Source organism: Pygoscelis adeliae, unplaced genomic scaffold (genome assembly GCF_000699105.1).
Source record: "Pygoscelis adeliae isolate BGI_AS28 unplaced genomic scaffold, ASM69910v1 Scaffold431, whole genome shotgun sequence".
Lineage (NCBI taxonomy): Eukaryota > Metazoa > Chordata > Aves > Sphenisciformes > Spheniscidae > Pygoscelis > Pygoscelis adeliae.
This window is the reverse complement of record NW_008824047.1, coordinates 621,063-641,591: the sequence shown is the minus strand read 5'-3', so window position 1 is coordinate 641,591 and position 20,529 is coordinate 621,063. Positions and strand designations below refer to the sequence as shown.

The following is a 20,529-nucleotide window of genomic DNA, read 5'->3' as shown; positions in this document are numbered from 1 at the left end:
CACATGGGCTACAACTTCTATCCTCACATTTACTGCAGAATTACAAGATCGAACAGTAGGAGGTACAGTAATCTCCATTCAACTTTTTATAACTTTAAAAATTTTAAAAGGAAAAAAAAATCCCTGGAATTTTCTGCTATAAATTGTGTAGATTTCTGCTCAAATCCATTTGGTCTAATTAGGCATAGCATCGCAGACCCCTCAAAGAGCACGTCCAGCAGCTTCTTCGGATCTGGGCATCAGTACTACAGTGGGGCAAATAATTAATAACAAACCATTCCCTCTCAGTAACTGTCCAAAGAGATATTTTTCTCCAATTAACTTGTTAGCTGAAAGTATTTTTCAAATAGTTTTTCAGATTAACCTTATCCTTATAGATAGACCATTAAAGAGTGGATTGTTACAAATCTTTGGTTTAAATTCTCCATTAATAGCATATGTTCAGAGAGGACATCACCTCACCTGTGTGTTTGCTGGTTTTGAGTCATGTTTCTTAACAACCAACAGTAAGTTTTACATCCTTTTGCTCAGGCAAAGACTATGGAAAGTCTTTCCATACACTATGGAAAGTTCACTTTCAGCGAGGCTGAACAGCGAGGCTGTTCACTTTCCATAGTACACTCTGAGTTTTTCTTAAAACGGACTGTCTCAGCTAACTCACTTGTTCAAACATTCACGGGGAGCGAAACACTACAGGGAAACCGAAGGAAATTCATTGCCAAAAAACAAATGAATATTCATGGTCCACAGAAATACCCTTATTTCCCAGCTCTAATCAGCATGAACATCTGTGAAAAAAAAGTCTAATGGGGGAAATTGGAGAGGGGAGGGGGTCATTTCCATCCCTTCCCTTAGGCCCCAATTTAAAGAAGGTTCATTTGTCTTTTTAACAGAACTTGCAAGCGATGCAAGGATGAACAGTTTTGGTGAAGAAACGATGTGCAGACTGGCCTTGTCTTTGGGAAATTTGAACTAAATTCTTCACTGCAGAACGAAAGATACCTAGGGCAGATTCTTGTGACTGTCCCTGACCTGCCAGGCCCATGCACTGCCCTGAGAGCCCCTCTATCAATAACAGAGCCCGAGCTGACAAAAACACCCAGGGAAAATACAATCTAAGGCAAATAGGCGAGGCATGTTTCACTCTCTTCCTGTTAAATAAATGACATGCACATTTCAATGCAAGATTTAAGGGAACCAAAAGTACCTCAAAATTAAAAACCTGTAGAGAAAATATTATTGTTTTTCAGTATGATGGCCACTTGAAGACCTATTTTTAGGAACAACAATGTAACGACTATTTCTAGTAGCTGTGCACAACATGCATGTGAACCTTGGGGAGAATTTGTTTTGGAGTGGTGAAACTAGTCAGAAATCTACATTTGGAAAAAATACTTCCTTTGCAGAAGTGACCTTTCAACATGAATTCGTGGTTACTTCTGGCAGTAAAATCTTGCCTTTCATTTTTACAAATACAAGCTTGCTGCCAGAACTGCCTGAGCATACAAACCATATATTTTTATTTGATGAGTTGTAGTCTTCTAAGGAAAGTACCCCACTGAAAGCTAGGAACAGGATATAAGTTAGGAGAAAAAAAAAAAAAGAAAAAAGGGGACAATAAGCACATGTATTTCAGAAACTATAATGGGATTGTAATACTTGGGGCAACAACTACTTTCCTACACAGCACCTAACATGTGGGGTCACTGAGAGCGTTAATGCTTCTCACCCAGCTTCAGCCATCCAGGTGCATATTTGAGCACTTGTTTAGAGCCCATCTGCAGACAGAGGACAGAGAGAAGAGTTTCCTGATGGTGATTCACCCACTTCTAAGATGGTGTCTGAGACAGTCAAGGGGGTATCATGCCCAAGAGCTCCAAAGGGAGGGTCACTAGGGCTCACTAGATTTCTATCCCTTATGCAGACAAGGTAAAAGAGGGCCACATCATGTTGAAAAGGGATAAAGCCCACCCTGGAAGATGCTGCAGTACTAAAAAGTGACAGCAAGTTCCACAATTATTCATAGACATTACAGGTTTTGCTCTGTAATTTTCACAGATTTAAAACGGAGAGTTTGGTGCCAATTTCTGTTTTAACAAACATGTGTTTTTGCTAGATGACTGTTACAACATCTTAATTTCCATGTGCATTTTCTGTCCCACGGGGACTTAAAAAAATACCATGTTGATTGTGTGAGGTTTCTCTCTCTGTTTTGTTGTTGGGTTTTTTTTTTAATTAACCCTCTGTCTGCTGGGAATGGGGTTTCCTCTTGTTAACCACCAATGCTGACACCTGGTGCTATGCAAGAGCAGTTCAAGTCCACAACTCTTCATGCAAAGAGGTTAACCACAATTTATGCCAACAGGAAAAAGATGAAAAGATCACATTTGGGAGGGAAGGGAGAGGAGAGAAATTAAAGAAGACACTGAAAGATGAAATAACAGTGGGTATGGCCATGCAAATACCTTAGGGCAAACTGTGCAAGACTGTAGGTCTTCAAGGGTAACTGTCCAAATCCAGGCTCTTTATTGTGATACTGAATGGATGGTTCACACTTATCTCCCCAAGGTATAAACTGCCATGAACTATCTGGTACTTGGTAGTCTAAGTTCGGCATGGGTATGAAAGAAGTTCATGCGGAATAGCTAACATGCTGCAAAACCACAGTCTAATTCACATCATGCTAACATGTTTGTGTACTAATATATTAAATAATTTCTGTCCTACCTCGTAGAATAAAAGATCTGCATACGCTTGACTTGGAAGAATTAAGTAATGATGGTTTTATACTTCTGTCATTAACTGCAGAGCTCACAACAGACCAATGGCAAAACACCTTTCAGTGAAGGTTATATAGTTATATAGAGACCTCAAACAATTGGGCTTGAGATTTTTTTTTTTGGACGGGAGGGGGAAGTTGGAGAAATTTTTAAAAAATGTAGTAATATTAACGCCACAATGTTCTTCCTTAGCAACATCAGCAACAGGGTGATGATAGAGATCTGCCAGAAGGTCCTAGGGAAGTTTATTGAGATTGTTGAAACTTCTGTGTAGACTGAATCTTCAAGGAAATTTTACTTTCTCTAAGACATTAGTCAGCCATTATCATGAAATAAATGTGGACTATTGCCAAATGCCTCAGATAATTTAAAATACTATGGTTACAATTCCCTTCCTTTCTGAGTTGCTTGTCTTTCCCTCTGTTGGCTCCTGTGGTGCCAGCAATACAGCGTCTCTCCAGCCTACAAAGGCATGTCTGCACTGCAGACTGCAATATGTTACATTCAGAAATACTCAAACTGACTTTAAATAAAATAACAATGGACACTGCAACCTGCACCAGGAGGCAACTCTGCAGTGTTTTGGGCAAGCCTGAGAAGCTGCCAGGATTGAGCCTAGTCATACTGGGACTAAACTGTTTCCAGCATCTCTATCCAGACACCGCAGCAGACCACATCACTTATGCACTTGATATCTTCATAACTAAGCAGAAGAGCCTGTGTGAGTTCTTGCAAGATAGCAGAAAAGTACAAAGAACTTAGCACTCCATGCAATAAATTGCTCTTGCATCCACTGAGATGAAAGGCTGCAAGTACAAGATTTTCCTTTTATCTATATATTAACAAAAAAGCCTGAATCTGTAGACACGGGCTATATCGGGGCACATCTACTCTGTAGCCATTGCTGTCAGTGGCTTTAACCAGGCTAGATAAGCATTACTGGATGTGTAGGTATGCTAGTACAAGTGCAAAGCAAGCGAGGCTGTCAAAGTCCTGCCTCTGGGGAACGATGGCTGCACACCACGCTGCTGGTCTGAGTCAGCCATACAGTGTTCACTTGTGTAACAAAATGCCAAAGCAAAATGAACCCTCACTAACAAGCACCTCAAAGGATTAAGCACACCTTAAGGAGGCTATTTTGCAGATAGTGCTGTGCAAGAGCGTGCCTCAGGCGGCCATGCACTAAATTCACATTCTGACTTCCTCGCCAGAGCCAGTGTGCTGGGCGCACGGACACCTCTGACAGTCTAGCCCACAGCTTGGCCATTTTTCAACACCACACAGTAAATCCTGCACGTGATTCTAGGCAGAAATCAAAACCTGCTTCACCCCATGAGAAGCACAGGAAGGATGAGTTAGGTACATATATACCCACAAGGCAGCCAGAATTCCCTGCTAACCATGTATGAAATATTTCAGTGGCAACAAGTAGCTGAGGAGTCGGCTTTCTGGACCAGCAAAAAGGTAGTGCCTTATCACTCTTCTCAGGGCACAGGATCAAAATGCACTAAGGTAAGGAGTACAGCCATTGCTGCTACTATAAACTGTTCATTTCTGTGGCATTTGTCTAATCTGAATACCCATACATTAAGAAACAAGACAATGAAGCTCCCTGTAGAAACAGAGCACAATTCAGGCTTTTTAGAAATTCATCTCAGCTCTCTGTTTTATTGGCCATTTTTTTAAAAGAGGGAATAATATCTTATCAACTGACATGAGCTAAAAGGAGAATAAAAAAAGATTAACAATTTCAGTCTGGAATAAGAGACTTTTGAAGCAAAGGCATGAAAATTTAAAGGGTTTGGGGTGGGGATAAAGAAAAGAATTTACAAGGCTTATTTTGTGAACCCAGAGGGTTAATTTATCATGGAGAAGGTCTGGAACTTGAAAAGCAAAAAAATGGTTTATTGGCTTTGAAGGTCAGATAACTATGTTATATCATATTCAATAGGTTAAGGTTCCAAGGGTCTACAGGGCTGCATGACAATTGCAGGAATCCTTATAAAGTCTAGTTTATACCTTTATCATTAATAGCTTTCTAATCCTTTACCACAAATTTATAGTTTAGAAATGGCAACACATCTTAAAGATTAAAGGTATGTGACAAACAGTTCATGTCCTTTAATAATCAAATCACATAGCTTAGATTGGGGGCTTATCAGGCTTTTTCCTACTCTATGGTTTCATAGGTAGAGAATACTTTATATCCCTATTACATGAATGATGAATGGGACCATTGGTTATGGGCTGTTATTTGCTTGGCTGTAGTCAATATGTTTTCTTTGGACAGGGACTTTGGTGATTTATTTCTCTTTCGGGCTTATCACTTATTAACTCAGGGCAGACAGAAACAGCCAAGGTTGTGAATAAGGACTAGTACCCATTTAGACTTCTAATATCAGAGAAAATATTCTTTTTAATGATCCAGCTACCCTTTGCTGTGTAAACTCTGATTGCACTTCCCTCTAACTAGAAAATAAAGGTCATATTTCTTGGAAAGTGTATACATAAAATATGCAAAATAATATGTTTCCTTCACAGCCAGCTTTATTCTGACGGTTGCTGTAATTGCTTTCATTTTGCAGCTGTCCTACAGGTACACTGCACACTTTTAGTGACTGTTTTTTGCAGTGTGTTATGGTGCTGCCAGTGTTTAAGAAATACCAAAGACATGAGGGTTTTGTGTTCCTATTAGCATACAAAAGGGATTTTCCAGTCTACCTCCACCGCCTCCTCATTGCCTGGTAACACCCTTTTCTCTGCAATCAACTAGGATTCCTCCCAGCTTTCTTTCCTGAATTTCTGCAAACCAAACCAACAACCCTAACATTCGTAATATTCCTAATATTCATCCCTGATGACTGTCCATACTTCACTCCACTGGGCATGTCCTAACAAACTTCAAAACAAACACTTTTTTAACAACATTAACCCCCAAGCCCACCACCAAATAATAAAGACTGAAGTTACTTCATCTAGGAAAGCTTGTTCCAAAACAGTTGCAACCATTTTACTTTTTTTTTCCCCCTAAAAATTTCCAGACAGGCCAGGCAGACCAGGTGTTAACACTGACTCAGCAGAGCAACTAAATTAACAGACTGGAACTTAGAAAAGGCCAGGTTCAAGCTTAAACTCAAATAGAGATTTCCTGAGGGCAACTTTCCTTTTCAAGGGGAGGTACACCCAAGATCACGTCGAGATGTGGATGCTTGGAGGGAGAGACTGAACTAATCCCTCCCTTGTTTTCCCATCTGTATTTCACCTGCAAGCATCCCCGACCCAGCAGTGGTGCCATGAGGACCCAGTTCTTCAGTGACTATGGCAGACTCCTATGGTAGCAGAAAGCCATGCGTACAGCTTAACTTCCTCAGCCCAATGCACCACCCCAAAGACAGGTCCGTCTCTGGGCTCCACACACCACCTGATGCCTCCAGTGTTCCCATGGCAAGGTCCAGTTGGGAACAAACACTCGGCACAATGAGATGAAAGGGGAACCCAGTGAACTCTGCATTAGGACATTTTTCAGATAGCTGTTATGAGGGGTTTTTTGCTTGTTTCCAGAGACATTAATTAAATTCACCAGTAAAAGTCTACGTTTACAAAGGATTTAATTTCATTCTTCCTTACTTGATTGTGCTATAGTTAGGATTTACCATCTCTCCTCTGTCCTCTGCAGAGTGTCCCTGAGATCAGGAATAGACTATATTGAGTGTCCAAAGCACAGGGTAACCTGCAGCGCAGGGCTCTCCTGCTTTTAAGAACAGACACCAGCTCTTATTTTAAACTTTATGTATTTCTTTGTATTGAGGGATTTTGTTCTGTTCTTCTGTAGCACTCCATGACTATTTAACTTCCATACATCTGACACTTTTTATTCTACCACTGTTATTAATATTTACTAGTGAAAGGCAGATAAAAACTGCTGTTAAAAACAAATGACATTCATTTGCTAGCTACCAGATCTCATAGCTGGTCAGTCTTCTGGAGGAGTGATGTTCTCTATATTTCATTTCAGATTAATGATAGTCATATCTTTGAGGGTGAAGAATTTTATAAACACATCAGGATAAAACCCAAGACAGCATCAGAGATGCTGGGTTTTTATTTTTTTATTGTTCTGTTGATGGGGGCCTTCTCTCCTCATTTATACTAAACAGCTATTTAAGTGCTCATGATTTAATAATAAACACACATGAATGAGGCATTGTAAAACTAATGAGGTTGTGTATTACTGATGTTGAGAATAACTGCCACTAGGTTTTAACATTTCTCAGGAACTAACAGATACACAGCTATGGCCAAGGTTAGCTGGTGTAAGGGTCAAACTCTAGCCCACAGGGATCAAGAAGGGCTCCAGTGGGGCTACAGGAACCGCTTAACAGCCAGTCTGTCTCTTATCACCACTACTTTTTTCTGCTTTTTTTTTCTTTTTTTTAAGTCTACAAACTCCAGAACTCTCCATTCTGAAAACTGATTGCTTCATTGATTATATATCTTTTGAACTTTGCATAGTTATTGGTGCCTTCTTGAAAGCAGAGATTTTCTTAGCAAAGGAATCATGGAAGTTTACCAGGCTGGAAACTTTAGGGACTGGAGATCACCTCTTAAGTGCTTCCAATTCTGACCAGATCTGTGTACATGACTTAAACCTCTGCTTCTAGGGCCATGGACTGAAATTTTAAATGGTGACGGGTAGTTTTTGGTCTCTTACTCTTGGAGGTATTCGACTTAAGAAATGAAGAGAGAATGATTCTCAGAAGATGACTACCCCTGTGCTTCTGTAAATTAAACCATTTAAAGATAAAAACCTAAAAATGAAGCCACCTAAAACCAAGGCTTTTGAAAATGTTACCCAAATCATCTGTGATCTGCAAGGCTCCTCCTGTTTGTACACAGACTCAAATGTTTTTGGAAGTAAATAAAAGGTGAAATGAGGATGGAACAGGGATTTTTCCACAAAAGGCTATTTCTATTTTGTATCAACTAGGGGCATGAAAAGTTCTTTGAGTAGCCCTATGACATTTCAGAGAAAGAGGCAGTTTCCCAGAAATTCTGTGAATATCCTGACCTTCACAGTGCTAGCATTTCTACATCACTCCACACACAATGGCCCAAAGGCGTAGTGCAAACACTGGTCAGTCTCGGCAGTGCTCCACTCTGACCTACTCAGCCTTCGTCACAATTATCCTGGAGGATCAGTGCTCAGCATCTGGGTTATTCACACTGCACAGCAAGCCCTGTGTGTCTACGCTGACCTTACATCCACCCATTCCTGTTAGTAACACTTCTAAAGACATACCATATCCCATAGCTTATAACAAACCCCAAATGAACTCTGGGGGGACTTGCCCGTTTCTCTAGGTACCCTGTCAGCACACAAATGGTTTAGCCCGCAACCTCCCTGCAAGGCTAACGCAAATGAAAATGGTCCCTAAATTCCAACCTGTATCCAACCATGTAACCAATTTTAAAAAAAAAAGGAACAGTATTTGGGGTACTGCTCAGCCCAGAATCTGAATTAACCTCATGTATACACAAGCTCAGTGACAAAGCTATATACTTCTGGCCCCTATGTAGTCCTTTGCTCTAGTTTGGGAACAAAAGCACAAAACCTTAAACTGAGCAGGTGGTAGAAGACACAGCATAATGCATTTTTATGGACCTTCCATATGTCCTTTCCAATATGCAGTGAGATAAATTCTCATTTCACTTACATTCATGCAGTCCCACTCAAATCTCACGGTTTAGTACCATAGCAAAATTCATCTGTAAAAACCATGCTGTCCATGATGCATCCATTTTTTTAAATTAAAACAAAACAAAATCTCACAGGCCTGTCCAGGTATCACAAATTTGTGCCAATTCTCATCCTTTATTTAACTCAACCATATATGCCCTGAGTCACCTTGGTAAACTAACTACAGATTTGTATCCCTAATGGCTTCTTCCTTTATCTCAGTTTCTCCAGGCCTAAAATAATGGTAGTGATACATACCTGACTCCTAAGTTGTCACATGAAGCTTAATTCATTCAGCGCTCTTCAACACCAGAAGAGACTTACAGATGAAGGGTGCCATGGAGAAATACTGACCAGCATGTTTGGGTATTTTTTTGTGCAATATGGACTTTTAATATTATTGCAAAGTGAACATACAAGCAAGATGTGTTCAGACATCTGTATTTCTAATAACGTTCTCTCAGGAATGTCAAAGCTTAAAATCTAAGAAATAATTGCTCTATAAGTGCATGCTAATGGCTTGCTTTGCAGATGGAAAATAAAAAAAAATTATGTTTTCTTGTAAGCACAGGGTTTACACTGGTTTATTTCTTTCAAAAATACTTACAAAATCCAGGATTTCTCTGTATACATGTGACCTTGATTCCTAGATGGCACATGGACTACTTAGAGATCATGTTACTAAGTTATTTGCAGTTAAAGGGGAAAAAAAGGCTAAAATTAATGGGTCACTGGGTATTTTCTTCTGAGAACTTAAGTACTTAACAGTAAGAAAAAAACAGTTTACAGCCAGGTGGCTTGAGGGGATATTTTGTTGAACACTGATTAAAAATAATTTCTTCTAAATGAGACCTGACCACAAAATGGGACTATTAACGAGCAGGGACATTCTCACCAGAAAGGAAACAACGCTTGATCAGCTCCTGCACTGCCCACAAACCCCAGGTCTCTCTCTCTCTCTCTTTTTTTTTTCCCCTTTTTCTCCTCTCCCCTTTTCTTGTTCTTAATAGCAGGGTAAATAAGCAGCAAGTGATGCTGAAATGTTTTCGGCCAAAAACAGAGGCCAAACTCCTCTGAGAAAACATTTGGCCTCTGTGGTTTTGTAATATGTTCCAGAACACTGAGTTCACTGAAGAACATTGTGAAAAACTCCCATCGGCTGGAGTGATGCTGGGGAATGTTACTGTATCCCAACTTCCAATTGGTCCATTTCCTGCAGGCCTTCTTAAAAAAAAAAAAGAAAAAAAAATAGTGCTATGTGGGAGTTAAAACAAGTTCTCATGGGAAAAATGAATGGCAAGAAATTCTAGCTTTAAAAGAAACAGCTAATCTGCTAGTTTGATTGTTCTTCAAAACTTACAATGAACCAATAATCCTAATTAAAAACACTTGGCCTAGTTCTCTAAAGCATCATAGCTTTTTCTATGCTTCGTTTGTACGCACCATAGACTATTAGTTTTTTTCCAGAGCTCACTAACAAAGTGCTGACTTTGTTGGGATGGCTGAGCTAATTTCGTGAACTCAGTGTGAAACCTTAGCTAAACAAAATTGTGGTAATTTTCCTTAATTTGTAAAAGTGATTGGAGTGCAAACAAAATTTTCCTCTTGGGTCAATCCTATAATTTTCAATTAACTAAAACTAATCGGCAGGCATGTACTGAACCTGCATTTTGTTTAAAGGGCTGGAAGGCACTTCTGAAGGTCAGGATGCATTAATTGTTTTTATTTTAGTTTCATTTAGTCCTTTTTAAAAAGCCACATTTAATTTCAGGCTACCTCTAAAAGGAAAATGCAAATTGTCTGAGGTACGATTTCAGTCACAATAGCTTTTCTGTGTCTACCGTAGCTCCATAAAAGCTGCATAAGTAAGAGAATTGTCCATGGATTGGATCACCTTTGATTTTATCATTGTTGTTTAGTATTTCAGAACTTTCATTTATTGAATGAAAAATAATGTGTTTTAAACACTAACCTGAAAATACATATATGAAAACACTCTCCCTACTGGGACACCTTATTTCCACATTCAGCCATCTGCTTCTGGGCAGACAGGCTAAACTGCCGCCCTCCTTTTTACTGGAAAAGCTAATTAATGATGATCTGAAAAGCAAAACCAAAATGGGTCCAAGCCATTTTTACATTAAAGTCGCAAAACAAAGTCCCCAAAAATTTCTTCACAAAGTCGAGGTGGGGCAGGTTTCCTCCCTTTCTTCTTCTTCTGCATGCATACTTGCCACTTCACCAGCCCAAGATGTAGCCACCCCCGTGGCTTGACAACAAGCAGGACAGCACAGTGAGTAAGAAAGTGAGAAGGGAAAGGATTCATGGTCAAACTGTCCAGAGCTCTGGCTGACACTTTCATGGGGTAGACACTGGTGATTTGCACCAGCTGGCAATTTGACCCTTTGCTTGTTCTTTTTCTTTTGTTCCAACACATTCAAACCCTAAATAAGTTTTCTGATATGGTGCGTTATTGTCCAATATATGAATTTCCCACACATTGTTGAAATCATAATGCTCACAATAAATACACACAGCCTCAAGTGCCTGCTCAGCCAGCAAGGCAATACACGAACAGTTTAAGACCCAGTTTAAAGAAACCCAGTGCATAATCCCAACTGGGGGAGAGGGTATTTGAAAAAGACAAAAAGCTTTATAAGGCACCTTTGTTCAACTTGCTCAGTGTTAAGAAAAATCAAATGAGAGCTTTGCTACCCAGCTGGAGCACAGAAATCTCTCCTCTGCCTCGAGTCCCTGTGTGTACATTCACAGCTGGAGCAATATATGTGCCCAGTGTAATTCAGAATGCCTCATAGCCACAAGTATTTATGATATATCTTATTCTTAAAGTTTCAGGAGCAATCAAGAATGGGGAAAGGGATTGCACTGGATTGTGATGAACCACAGCTCAGGCGAACACTCACAGAAGTAGTCCTGTCTGCATATGTGAAAGAACAAGGGCATAAAAGGACAAGCACATCAAAACCTGGACCAAGCCATTAATTCTTGTAACATGCATACCTTCCAAGGAATCAATGACACACATTCTTTTTAAAAAGTTAGGCTGCTACTTGATTTATTTCCCAGGCCATTCTTATCACTACTGAGAGTGGTTTAACATTGACAGCACCTGCAATGTCCTAGCGAGTTTTTTTGTTAATAATTCTTCAGGCCAAACCACTCGACTTAGTGGTCTCAGTGTGGGATGCCACCCCAAAACACACTGCAAGTCACTATGTGCAGCATCGGCTGGAGTGAAAGCTACTTAGCCTCCCTGGAAGTCAGAGACAAGTATGTTATGGTGGGATGGGCAGGCGAACAGGCTGTTGCTTTGAACACTTGCAACACTTGCCGGACAACATGAGATGGGGATATTTAGCAAGACACTTCTTGGAAGGCACGTTCGTGATTGCACTAGTATGTCTGGCTCTTTATGCTTGCACTCTTCCTCTGTTTGTTTAAGTACTGGAGTATCTGTTTCTCTCCTTCCTCCCCCCTCCTGGGTAAAGAGATGTCCCATTGCGAGGACAAACAAGCAAATGAAAATCCCACACTGGTATGTTTTCAGATTCATCTCTACGAGCATCCATTTCTGAAATTCAACCTCAAATTGGTACCTTCAATGATGTGCTCAGCCAAAATAATAAAATACAGTACAGCTTCTAATGACGAAAGCAGAAGCCCTAGCAAGTGTGATATATTGCCTGCCCTATTTCTCCGTGTTATATCTAGTACTAAAGCATCCTTACCTGTGTAAATGAATCTTCCAGGCGTTCCCTTACAAAACTGCTTAGACTTGTAGGACAATGTGACTTCTACAACCCCTGGGATATGTCGGGGAGGCGTCTGTACGCGGATGGCATGAGGAGTAATCAGCTAGAGGAAAACATTGAGAAAGGAGAAGAAAGGGAAAAAAAGCACTGTTAGATGCTGAACAATTCTTTAATAACACTTTCCTCTCAGATCACAGTAAACAAGTTCCGAAACATGTAATTAACCTGTCAATGTTTGAATACAATCTTGATGTAACCCACACAAAAGCCAGTGACTACAATATTTACAAGCATTCTCCTCAGCCGTAACAACATTATTTCTGTTTTCATACACAGCAGGCACTTGCTTTCTAGTACAAGCATTAGCCCTGGTTTAATGCAATAACTTTAGCTTACAGCAGCAGGATGCCTATGTTTGCTCAGGTGAACACTGGGGTCATGACAGTGTCCAACAAATCTGATTGATAAATGATACGCAGTTACATGTGTAAACACGGCACAGTGCAAGCCCAGGCTGAAATTCACCGCACAGCCCAAGCCCAGGCAGGCTTTTAAATGCACTGGTCCCCACCTGACATCTGTGTACTGTAAAAGCACCATGTGCTGCTGTTTTAATTTTCTATTCATTTTGTGGAGGTATAACTGATTACTGCAGAAATGCAAAGTTTGGCTTCTGCAGGATGCTGGATCCTTCCTTGCAAACGACCAGAGCACCCAAAAGAGGTATACCAAATATAACCATCTAACCACCGCTTCCAGCCTGCCTTCACTGCAACGACTGACACACATCTGAGAGGGCTCCTGCAGATGTGGATTTACACAGTAACAAGTAGAGAAACTTAAACTTTCTTGCTAATGGGGCTGGGGATCCTGATCCTCTTAACACAAAAGGTTGGGGTGGGTCAGTGCTGCACTTTCCAGGCTCTAGATTGACATTTTTGTTCTTTCAGGATTCTGGACTGGATTTAAAACATAGTCCTTGAAATTAATATTACAGCTATCTAGGAGTTCACTGATTTATGGCAGGTTAACTCAAATCTCTGCTGCACTCAGAAACTACAGCATTGTCCTCCCCATCACTGAAATATCTTCTTCTCACTCATTATGCTCCCTCAGACAAGAACAGTAAAAAGAGGTACATAGAAAAGGTGACATGATTGTGTCCAGCAACCAAGATACAGCTCTGGCACATGGATAATCCTTCTCTAACTGACTGTGGCACATTAACACACTTCTAAAGAGGCAAACAAGACCGAGACCATAACCAGCCTTGACAGTGAGCAAAGCCATGGGCACCCTATACAGACAGTCAACTGCTCTATGCTGTTGGTTGAATCATGTCCTGGATTAGGGAATACATTTCAATAGAATTTTTTTTTTTTTAATAAAAAGCTAATTTTATTCTTATTTTTACTAAGAACCAAATATTTCAAAATTATACTAAGGTCCTACCAAAAAAATCAGACTTTTAATCAGTTCTTTGTTTAGGACACAGGACTGAAAAAGCACAGGAGAGTAATGTCTGTCTGAGAGCCATCTGTGTTACTGAGGGAAACCGCATACACAGTAGGAAGTTCTCCATATTTAAAATAAGAAAATTAATATTAAATCAAGTTGAAGATTAAAACCAAAATTACCAGCATCAAATGCTCCAAAAGTTATTCAGATCCACAGAAGTCATAAGTCATATGTCATTTTAGAAATGATCATGTAGGAATTGATGCCTTCTTGTTTGTGAGCTCCAAATAACATTTTCAGGCTCTGCTTTGAAATCATGTGATTTAGAAACTTATTTATTTTTAAAAGAAACCTGCCTTTTTTCTAAATTACTCACTCTACTGACGGGGGGGTGGGGGGCAGGACCAGAAAAGAAAAAAAACAAACTTCCAAGGATTGCTTTTACTTAAATTGAGTTGATTTACAGTTGGGCTGACCAAAGCCTAAAGGTCTAGGCCAATTCTCTACACACCCTCAATAGTCAGCAGAGGCAGAAAGCACTGCCAAATAGCAATTTTTTTCCAGTGCTTTAGATACATCTCACATTGGGATGAGCTGCTCTCTGGAAGCATCTACCTTTCTCCAATGAACTGAGATCACAAGTTTAGACTAGATGCTTAACTGTAGGCAGCCAAACACAGCTGAGATAAATCCCATCCTCAAGTGGTTCTAGTTAACTGGGTGAACTGGCAAGATGCGAAAAGTTTCATGACATTTTTAGGGGGAAAATATTTGTAAAAACAGCCAAGGATTTTAATAGTAAAGGTTAACATGCTAGTCTTACTACACCAGCATGTGCCTTGCACCCCTCACCCCCATTCTGGCATGAGCTATACAGGCAGCTTCTGGTTGCATCTTTGAATTTCCCAGCATTTACTGGTCTGTCACCACTTTAATGTTCTTTAAACATAATTTGTGGCCTTTTCCAATACTCATCTTCCCTGGTTCCCAAGAAATGTCTGACCTATTTATGGTCCATTGTTACAGAGAGCTGGGGAGAGTTAAGCAAGTTTCCTGGTTTGTTCTCTACAATCAGTTTGGTTTTCCTTTGTGCTCTGAAGTAAATAAGTTTAACTGTGTTTAAAACCACAAATATACAGTAATGTCACCCACACATTCCCAAAGGGTGAACATTATGTCTGAAGTCCTATGGTTTAGGATACTCAGGATATATTTTACTCCTCTCTTCTCTAGAACTAAAGCTTGGGAGGTATACCAGGAGAATACGTGCCTTTTCCTTTTGCTTTTTCTCCTTAGCATCTGCCACAGACCACTGTCAGGGATATAGTGCTGAGCTAGAAGGACCTTTGTTCTGGGTCAGTCTTCAGTCCTGATGCACACAGAAAGGAACTGGCAAGCTCGGTTACATACCGGTAGTCCCCTATATTGTTGTCATACTAAGAAATTGTCTTTAAGGGACAAACAATATCACTGCACTTCAAAACCTGTCCTCTGAACCTCACCTTTGGTCTTGAACCAGTTCCCTAGTGCTGCCAGGATCTGCGTTATGGACCAGGACCAGCTCTCCAAATTGCCCTAACTAGGTTTTGCAATCCGAGTGACCCAATGGGTGCTGCACGGGTCTGGGTACTCCAGGCCCACCCACGGCAAGACCGAATCTGCCCGACCTTCAATAACACCAGGATTATGGGATGTTTTCCTGTCTACACCGTCAACCTGTGGCCTGACCTTGGGAATCCACTCCACCTTTTCCTACAATGTTTTCTCCTCTCATACTGACATAGCCTGCACCTTCTTTTTCAAGGCACAATCTGTCTCATATTTTCACGTAAAACATCTGGAAAAGGTGAGCTATTAGCATTAAGGGATATTAAAAGTAAAGACACCATTTGTGGAAGCCTCGGAGCCCCAAACTGTTGGAGACTGGTAGAGTGTTCTGGGGAAGCATCACTACATGCTCACCTTGTTGTTTTTATAGACATCTGTCACTGGCCAGCACCAAACACAAGATACTGAGCTAGAGGAACTTCCATGTCTGACCCCATACGGCCATTTCTGTGTTCTAACCTCAGGTGGGAACTCTTGGTGCATTAACAGACATCATAACAACCGTACCAATGACATGCCAAGAACTAAGAATTTGTACGTGAGTTATGTGCATTTCTAAACACATTTTTAAAATGTAAATCTTGAGCAAGGCATTAACCTGTGATTTGGAGATGAACCCACCAGCCAAAATCACAGATCCAGCTTCCTCTTCCATTCCAGCATTTGGCTAATTGAGATCTGGAGCTGGGCATAAAACTAGTAACTGGACCCTTTCTCCCAAGGGATTTTCAAGTGAATTGGTCTGATGCTTGGCAACTGCACTAGCTGTTTGATATAAACTCTTACATGTCAGCTGGGACATGCTGTGGATTGCATGAGTTAGATACCTGAGTTAGAGACCTTCAGAATGGAGGGAGGTGCGTGTCCTTCAAAATCCAAAACACATTTGGTTTGAGTGTGTACAACAAGCCTCTTTCTGTGGTTTGCTAATATATTCTAGACATTCTTGTGTGATAGAGCATCATTTCACACTCTTCAGAGTGCCAGGTTACTTTCTTTTTTTAAAAGTGACATTTTATAAGGAGATGTCATTAATCTGAGTCACTAGTTTATTTTTGCATGCTTGAGCTCTGGTTTGTGGTTAGGGAAATGATGACAATCAGTCATAAATTTAACTTGGACTCCATGTGAAGAGGACCATTAGGACAGGAATGAAGAAAAATCCCACCAACTGAAGGTAATTACAGCTTTCAGTGAGATCAGGACCCTAAAGATACCTATATTTTTAAAAATGACCAGTGACTTTGCATGCCTCAATTCTGGGCATCCAGATGCTGCTTAACAAGCCTTGGTTTTCAAAAAGAGAGTGCCTACTCATTTTTTAAAAATGAGTCAGACCTCCAAAATAAGCACTCAAAAACAGAGGCTTCCAAAATCAATAATAAATATAAAAAGCAAAATAAAAAACTGTGTCACAGAATTTGATTCAGCAGCATTAAAAAAACCCAAAAATGCCAAACCAAAAAATCATCCTCTGTTTTTGTGCTGTACAAAGGTAAAAGAACTGATGTTTCAGTGCTTCATCTTTTCTTAATATAAAAGAAAAAGGAGTTGTTTCCAGCTGACTCTGTACAGCTGGAGGAATGTTCTTGGCAGGCAAATGTTTTAAGAAATAGTTCATTTTAAGCAAATATTGTGGAATATTTATAAGAAACTAATTTTGTCTTCACAATCGTGTATTTGCCCTGAAACTCGACTCTCAGAGTTTCAGCCCCCCAATAAGAGAGAAACAACGGGGGATTTTTATCACCAGCTCAGATTTTGAATATTTGCAACACACACAGACCCAGAATGCCAGGTAGAAACCTGCAAATAACAACTCCATCTGTTTGTGGACTGGACGAACAGAAAGGCAGAGTCTATCTGGCAAATAGACTATTTGCTGGGAGTTGTCTGTCCAGATCCAGCATGTGCACATGATATACCAATGCCGTTTGTTTGCTGGTTATGAAAGTCCCTTGAAAAAAGACATTAGATGGCTCATTTTGCTGTATTCTGAAAATATCAAGGGCTTTTAAAGTCATTTTTATAAAGTAATATGGGAGTTAAGGATTAATTGAACCTACTGGCTTAGGGTATCTGCATTTCTGCACAAAATTAATGCGACAAATTAAGTTTTTATTTAGTTCTCCCTGGCTGAGAAAGGTTGTAATTATATTAGAGTGTTTACAGCTAAAATATATGTTTAAATAATAAATATATGTTTCAGAAACCATTTTAAACCTCTTTTTTTAACACAGTCAACTCCATTTCAAGCATATAAATATTTCAATTACAAAACTTGAATACATGTAAAATAAATTAAAAATATATTATTTACATTTCAAATTATTTATAACATATGCTGCTTGACAGCAACAAATTCACCCTTAAAATGAACAATATTTTTTTTTGCTTCTGAACTGTGGTAGGATTTATATTTTAAATATCCGTGCATCTCAGGTACTTACATGGATTTTGCTATAATAAAATCTGAGTAATATAGGACCTTTACGATAATTATCTTCACAGCACCTCTCCAAAGAAGGTGACTAATCTTATTACTATGTTAGAGAAAGGGAATTGAACTTTAAGCAGATTATGTGATTTGCCCAAGGTCCCATGCAAAGTCTGTAGCAAAATGATGCTTAATTTAAATATTAGAGTTCATTCCCTGAACCACCTGCAATTACAACTGAAAATGAAGCTAGAAAAATCCATGTGAAAATGCTCTGCAAAACTCACTCCTTTTCTTTAGTTTCCGCCTATTTAGCTTTGTTTTAGATTTTATACAGCTCAGTTAAAATCATGTTTTCTTTGGATCTATGAAACAACGGGATGAACTTGAAAATTCTTCTTGACTTCAATGGCAAAATAAACTGGCCAGGTTTGCTCAAACCTGGGCCTGGCTGGCAACTCAGGATGAACCTGCTCCAGGTTTGAAGATCGACAGTTCAATTCTAGAAATATTCTTCCTGGGTACTGAAAACACACTAGACATTTTTAGAAACAGGAAGGCAAATGAAAGAACTTATTTTGTACTTCATATGTAGCTAGTATGTGCAATTTGAATTATTTATAGATCACTATTATTTAGGGATCGCTCAGACAGCTCATGCATTTCTGCACTTGTTTATCATGTCTGTCTGCTTCTTTTAGAAATCATTTCTTTTCCCCTATGCTCTCATAGGTTATGAAATGGAGAAGCAATTCTGTAAGGGACAGACAGTGAAACAGTTTTCACTTAAAGCCAACTTGCAGCCCGTTACAGCATTCACAACAAACAGACTGCTTTGGTCTGGACCTGCTCTAACATTATTAATTTTATGACAAGGCCTTGCAACCATCAGCAACAATGTTTTGACCAGCACTCGCTCTCCTGAGATTAGAAATTGCCAATTAATGGCTTCTACTAATAAATAGTATCAAGTTTTATAATGAAAGATCCAATTCTGCAGTACCAAAATCAGAGCACTTTCCTCCCAGCCTCTTCACCTTTCCCTGTTAAACGTCTGTAGCCATAATGGCTTCAATCCTAACACACAAAATGCTTACACTGGACCCAGGGGGCACTTTCATGATCACATAAGGGTTTCAGAATAGGGCTCATTTAATATATCTCCTTTTCTGGAATGCCCTTTCATCCACACTTGTCCTCAAGTGAAAGAGAGAGAGAGAATAGTGAAGCCCATGAAGGACATTAGAGGATACTCTTCACATGGAAAAAATGCTGCCATATGTGCAATGGAATCAGTAGGGGGAATGTGCTGGATATGAATTAAGCCATAATGTTGATTTAATATTTATAGGATATAAGGCAAAGCATCAGAAGATCCTTACGTCACTGGGTAAGCACTGTATAGGTATTTCGGAGATGCTGGTTTGTCTGTTAGTGTGTTTATTTCAGTTTTAAAATCATGAAAATAACAATTTTTTATAAAACCTCCAAAATGCTTTTGAAAAGTCATAAATGCAAAACGTAAACCTTTCCTTGGAGCTGCCTTCCCATGCCAGTGAAGCCAGTGGGAACTCTGCCCTGACTTCTACGGCCCTGCGCACTGGAAGTGGCTGTTTGGGTGATGCTCCCTGGGTTTTAACTTTCCATGGGCTTTGGGGCAATATCAGACTCCACGTTTAATTAAGTGCCAGGAGGAGAAGAGAGGATTTAAGAAACTGGGAGGAACAGCAACAGCAAAAAATGGTTAAGAAACAAAAAAAGGGTTACTGTGAAACTATAGAGGCCCCCTCTGGGCATGATGAGTCTGTATTTTCCACTGTGGATACAATACTGTGTATGTGGCTGCTATTACGCAGATGGTACTTACACCAAGCGCCTACACTTTTAAGGATATGCTATTCAGAGGTGCTGAATTTCTGCAATCTCCACCTTATTGAGCTGCAGCTACAAGCAGCCAGTTTCCCCGGAAAGCAGGATCACCTAAACGTTTGTTTCCTGTGAGCCCTTAGCGATTGTAGTGCTAAATGCAGAATTATTCACACAGGCATTTATCCCTCCCTTTTCCTGGAATAAAAGGCACTGAGCTGAATTCTGGGCCAGTGAGAAGAGATGCAAATCCCCTGGCTATAATGGATTTCTGCCACAGGTAAACTTGACTAATTATTTTCATAAAACTGAATGAGGAAAGGATTCACATCTCAACATTTGTTGCTGATTTAGTATGTGGCATAGAAAAAGGACAGGCTAGCTATAAGCTAGACAAAGCTATTAGACATTACCGTTCAGACAACACCTACCTCACTCCAAACCAGCATGGTGCCGAATATGACCTGTAACCCATCAAAGAAATTGTCTCCTATGATGATGACAGTGGCACCTCCTGTAGTCCATCCTTCACTTGGACTGATGGCTTTGATACATGGTGTAGCTGCTTTTCAACACACATGAAAAAGAGAAGTATTCTGCTGTTAGAACGAGATTTTAATGATAGAAGACTTGAGAAAAATAAAATAAAAGGAGCTTTCATTTTCCCCCCTTACTAACACAAAGATTTCAGCAATCATGTTCTTTCTAGTACATGTGCATGACCTCAAACTATATCTTTGGAAGCATTTTTTCTCAATTAATTTCTGTTTGGTTTTGTTATCTGCATTGAAAAATTAACTTTTTTAAGCCTACATTAACAAAAAAATCACAACATGATAGGCAGAGACCAATTGGAAATCAGGACAAATC

General features: G+C 39.8%; 1 protein-coding gene across 1 annotated transcript in view; it reads right to left on the bottom strand.

Moving 5' to 3' along the window:
• Positions 1–20,529, bottom strand: part of EBF1 (early B-cell factor 1) — a 281,018-nt gene that overhangs the window by 56,480 nt on the left and 204,009 nt on the right. The window contains exons 7-8 of the mRNA XM_009333536.1: positions 20,091–20,221; positions 12,267–12,393 (exon numbers count right to left, since the gene is read on the bottom strand). Of these exons, the coding sequence (XP_009331811.1) occupies positions 12,267–12,393; positions 20,091–20,221 (258 nt within the window). The remainder of the gene's footprint in view (positions 1–12,266; positions 12,394–20,090; positions 20,222–20,529) is intronic.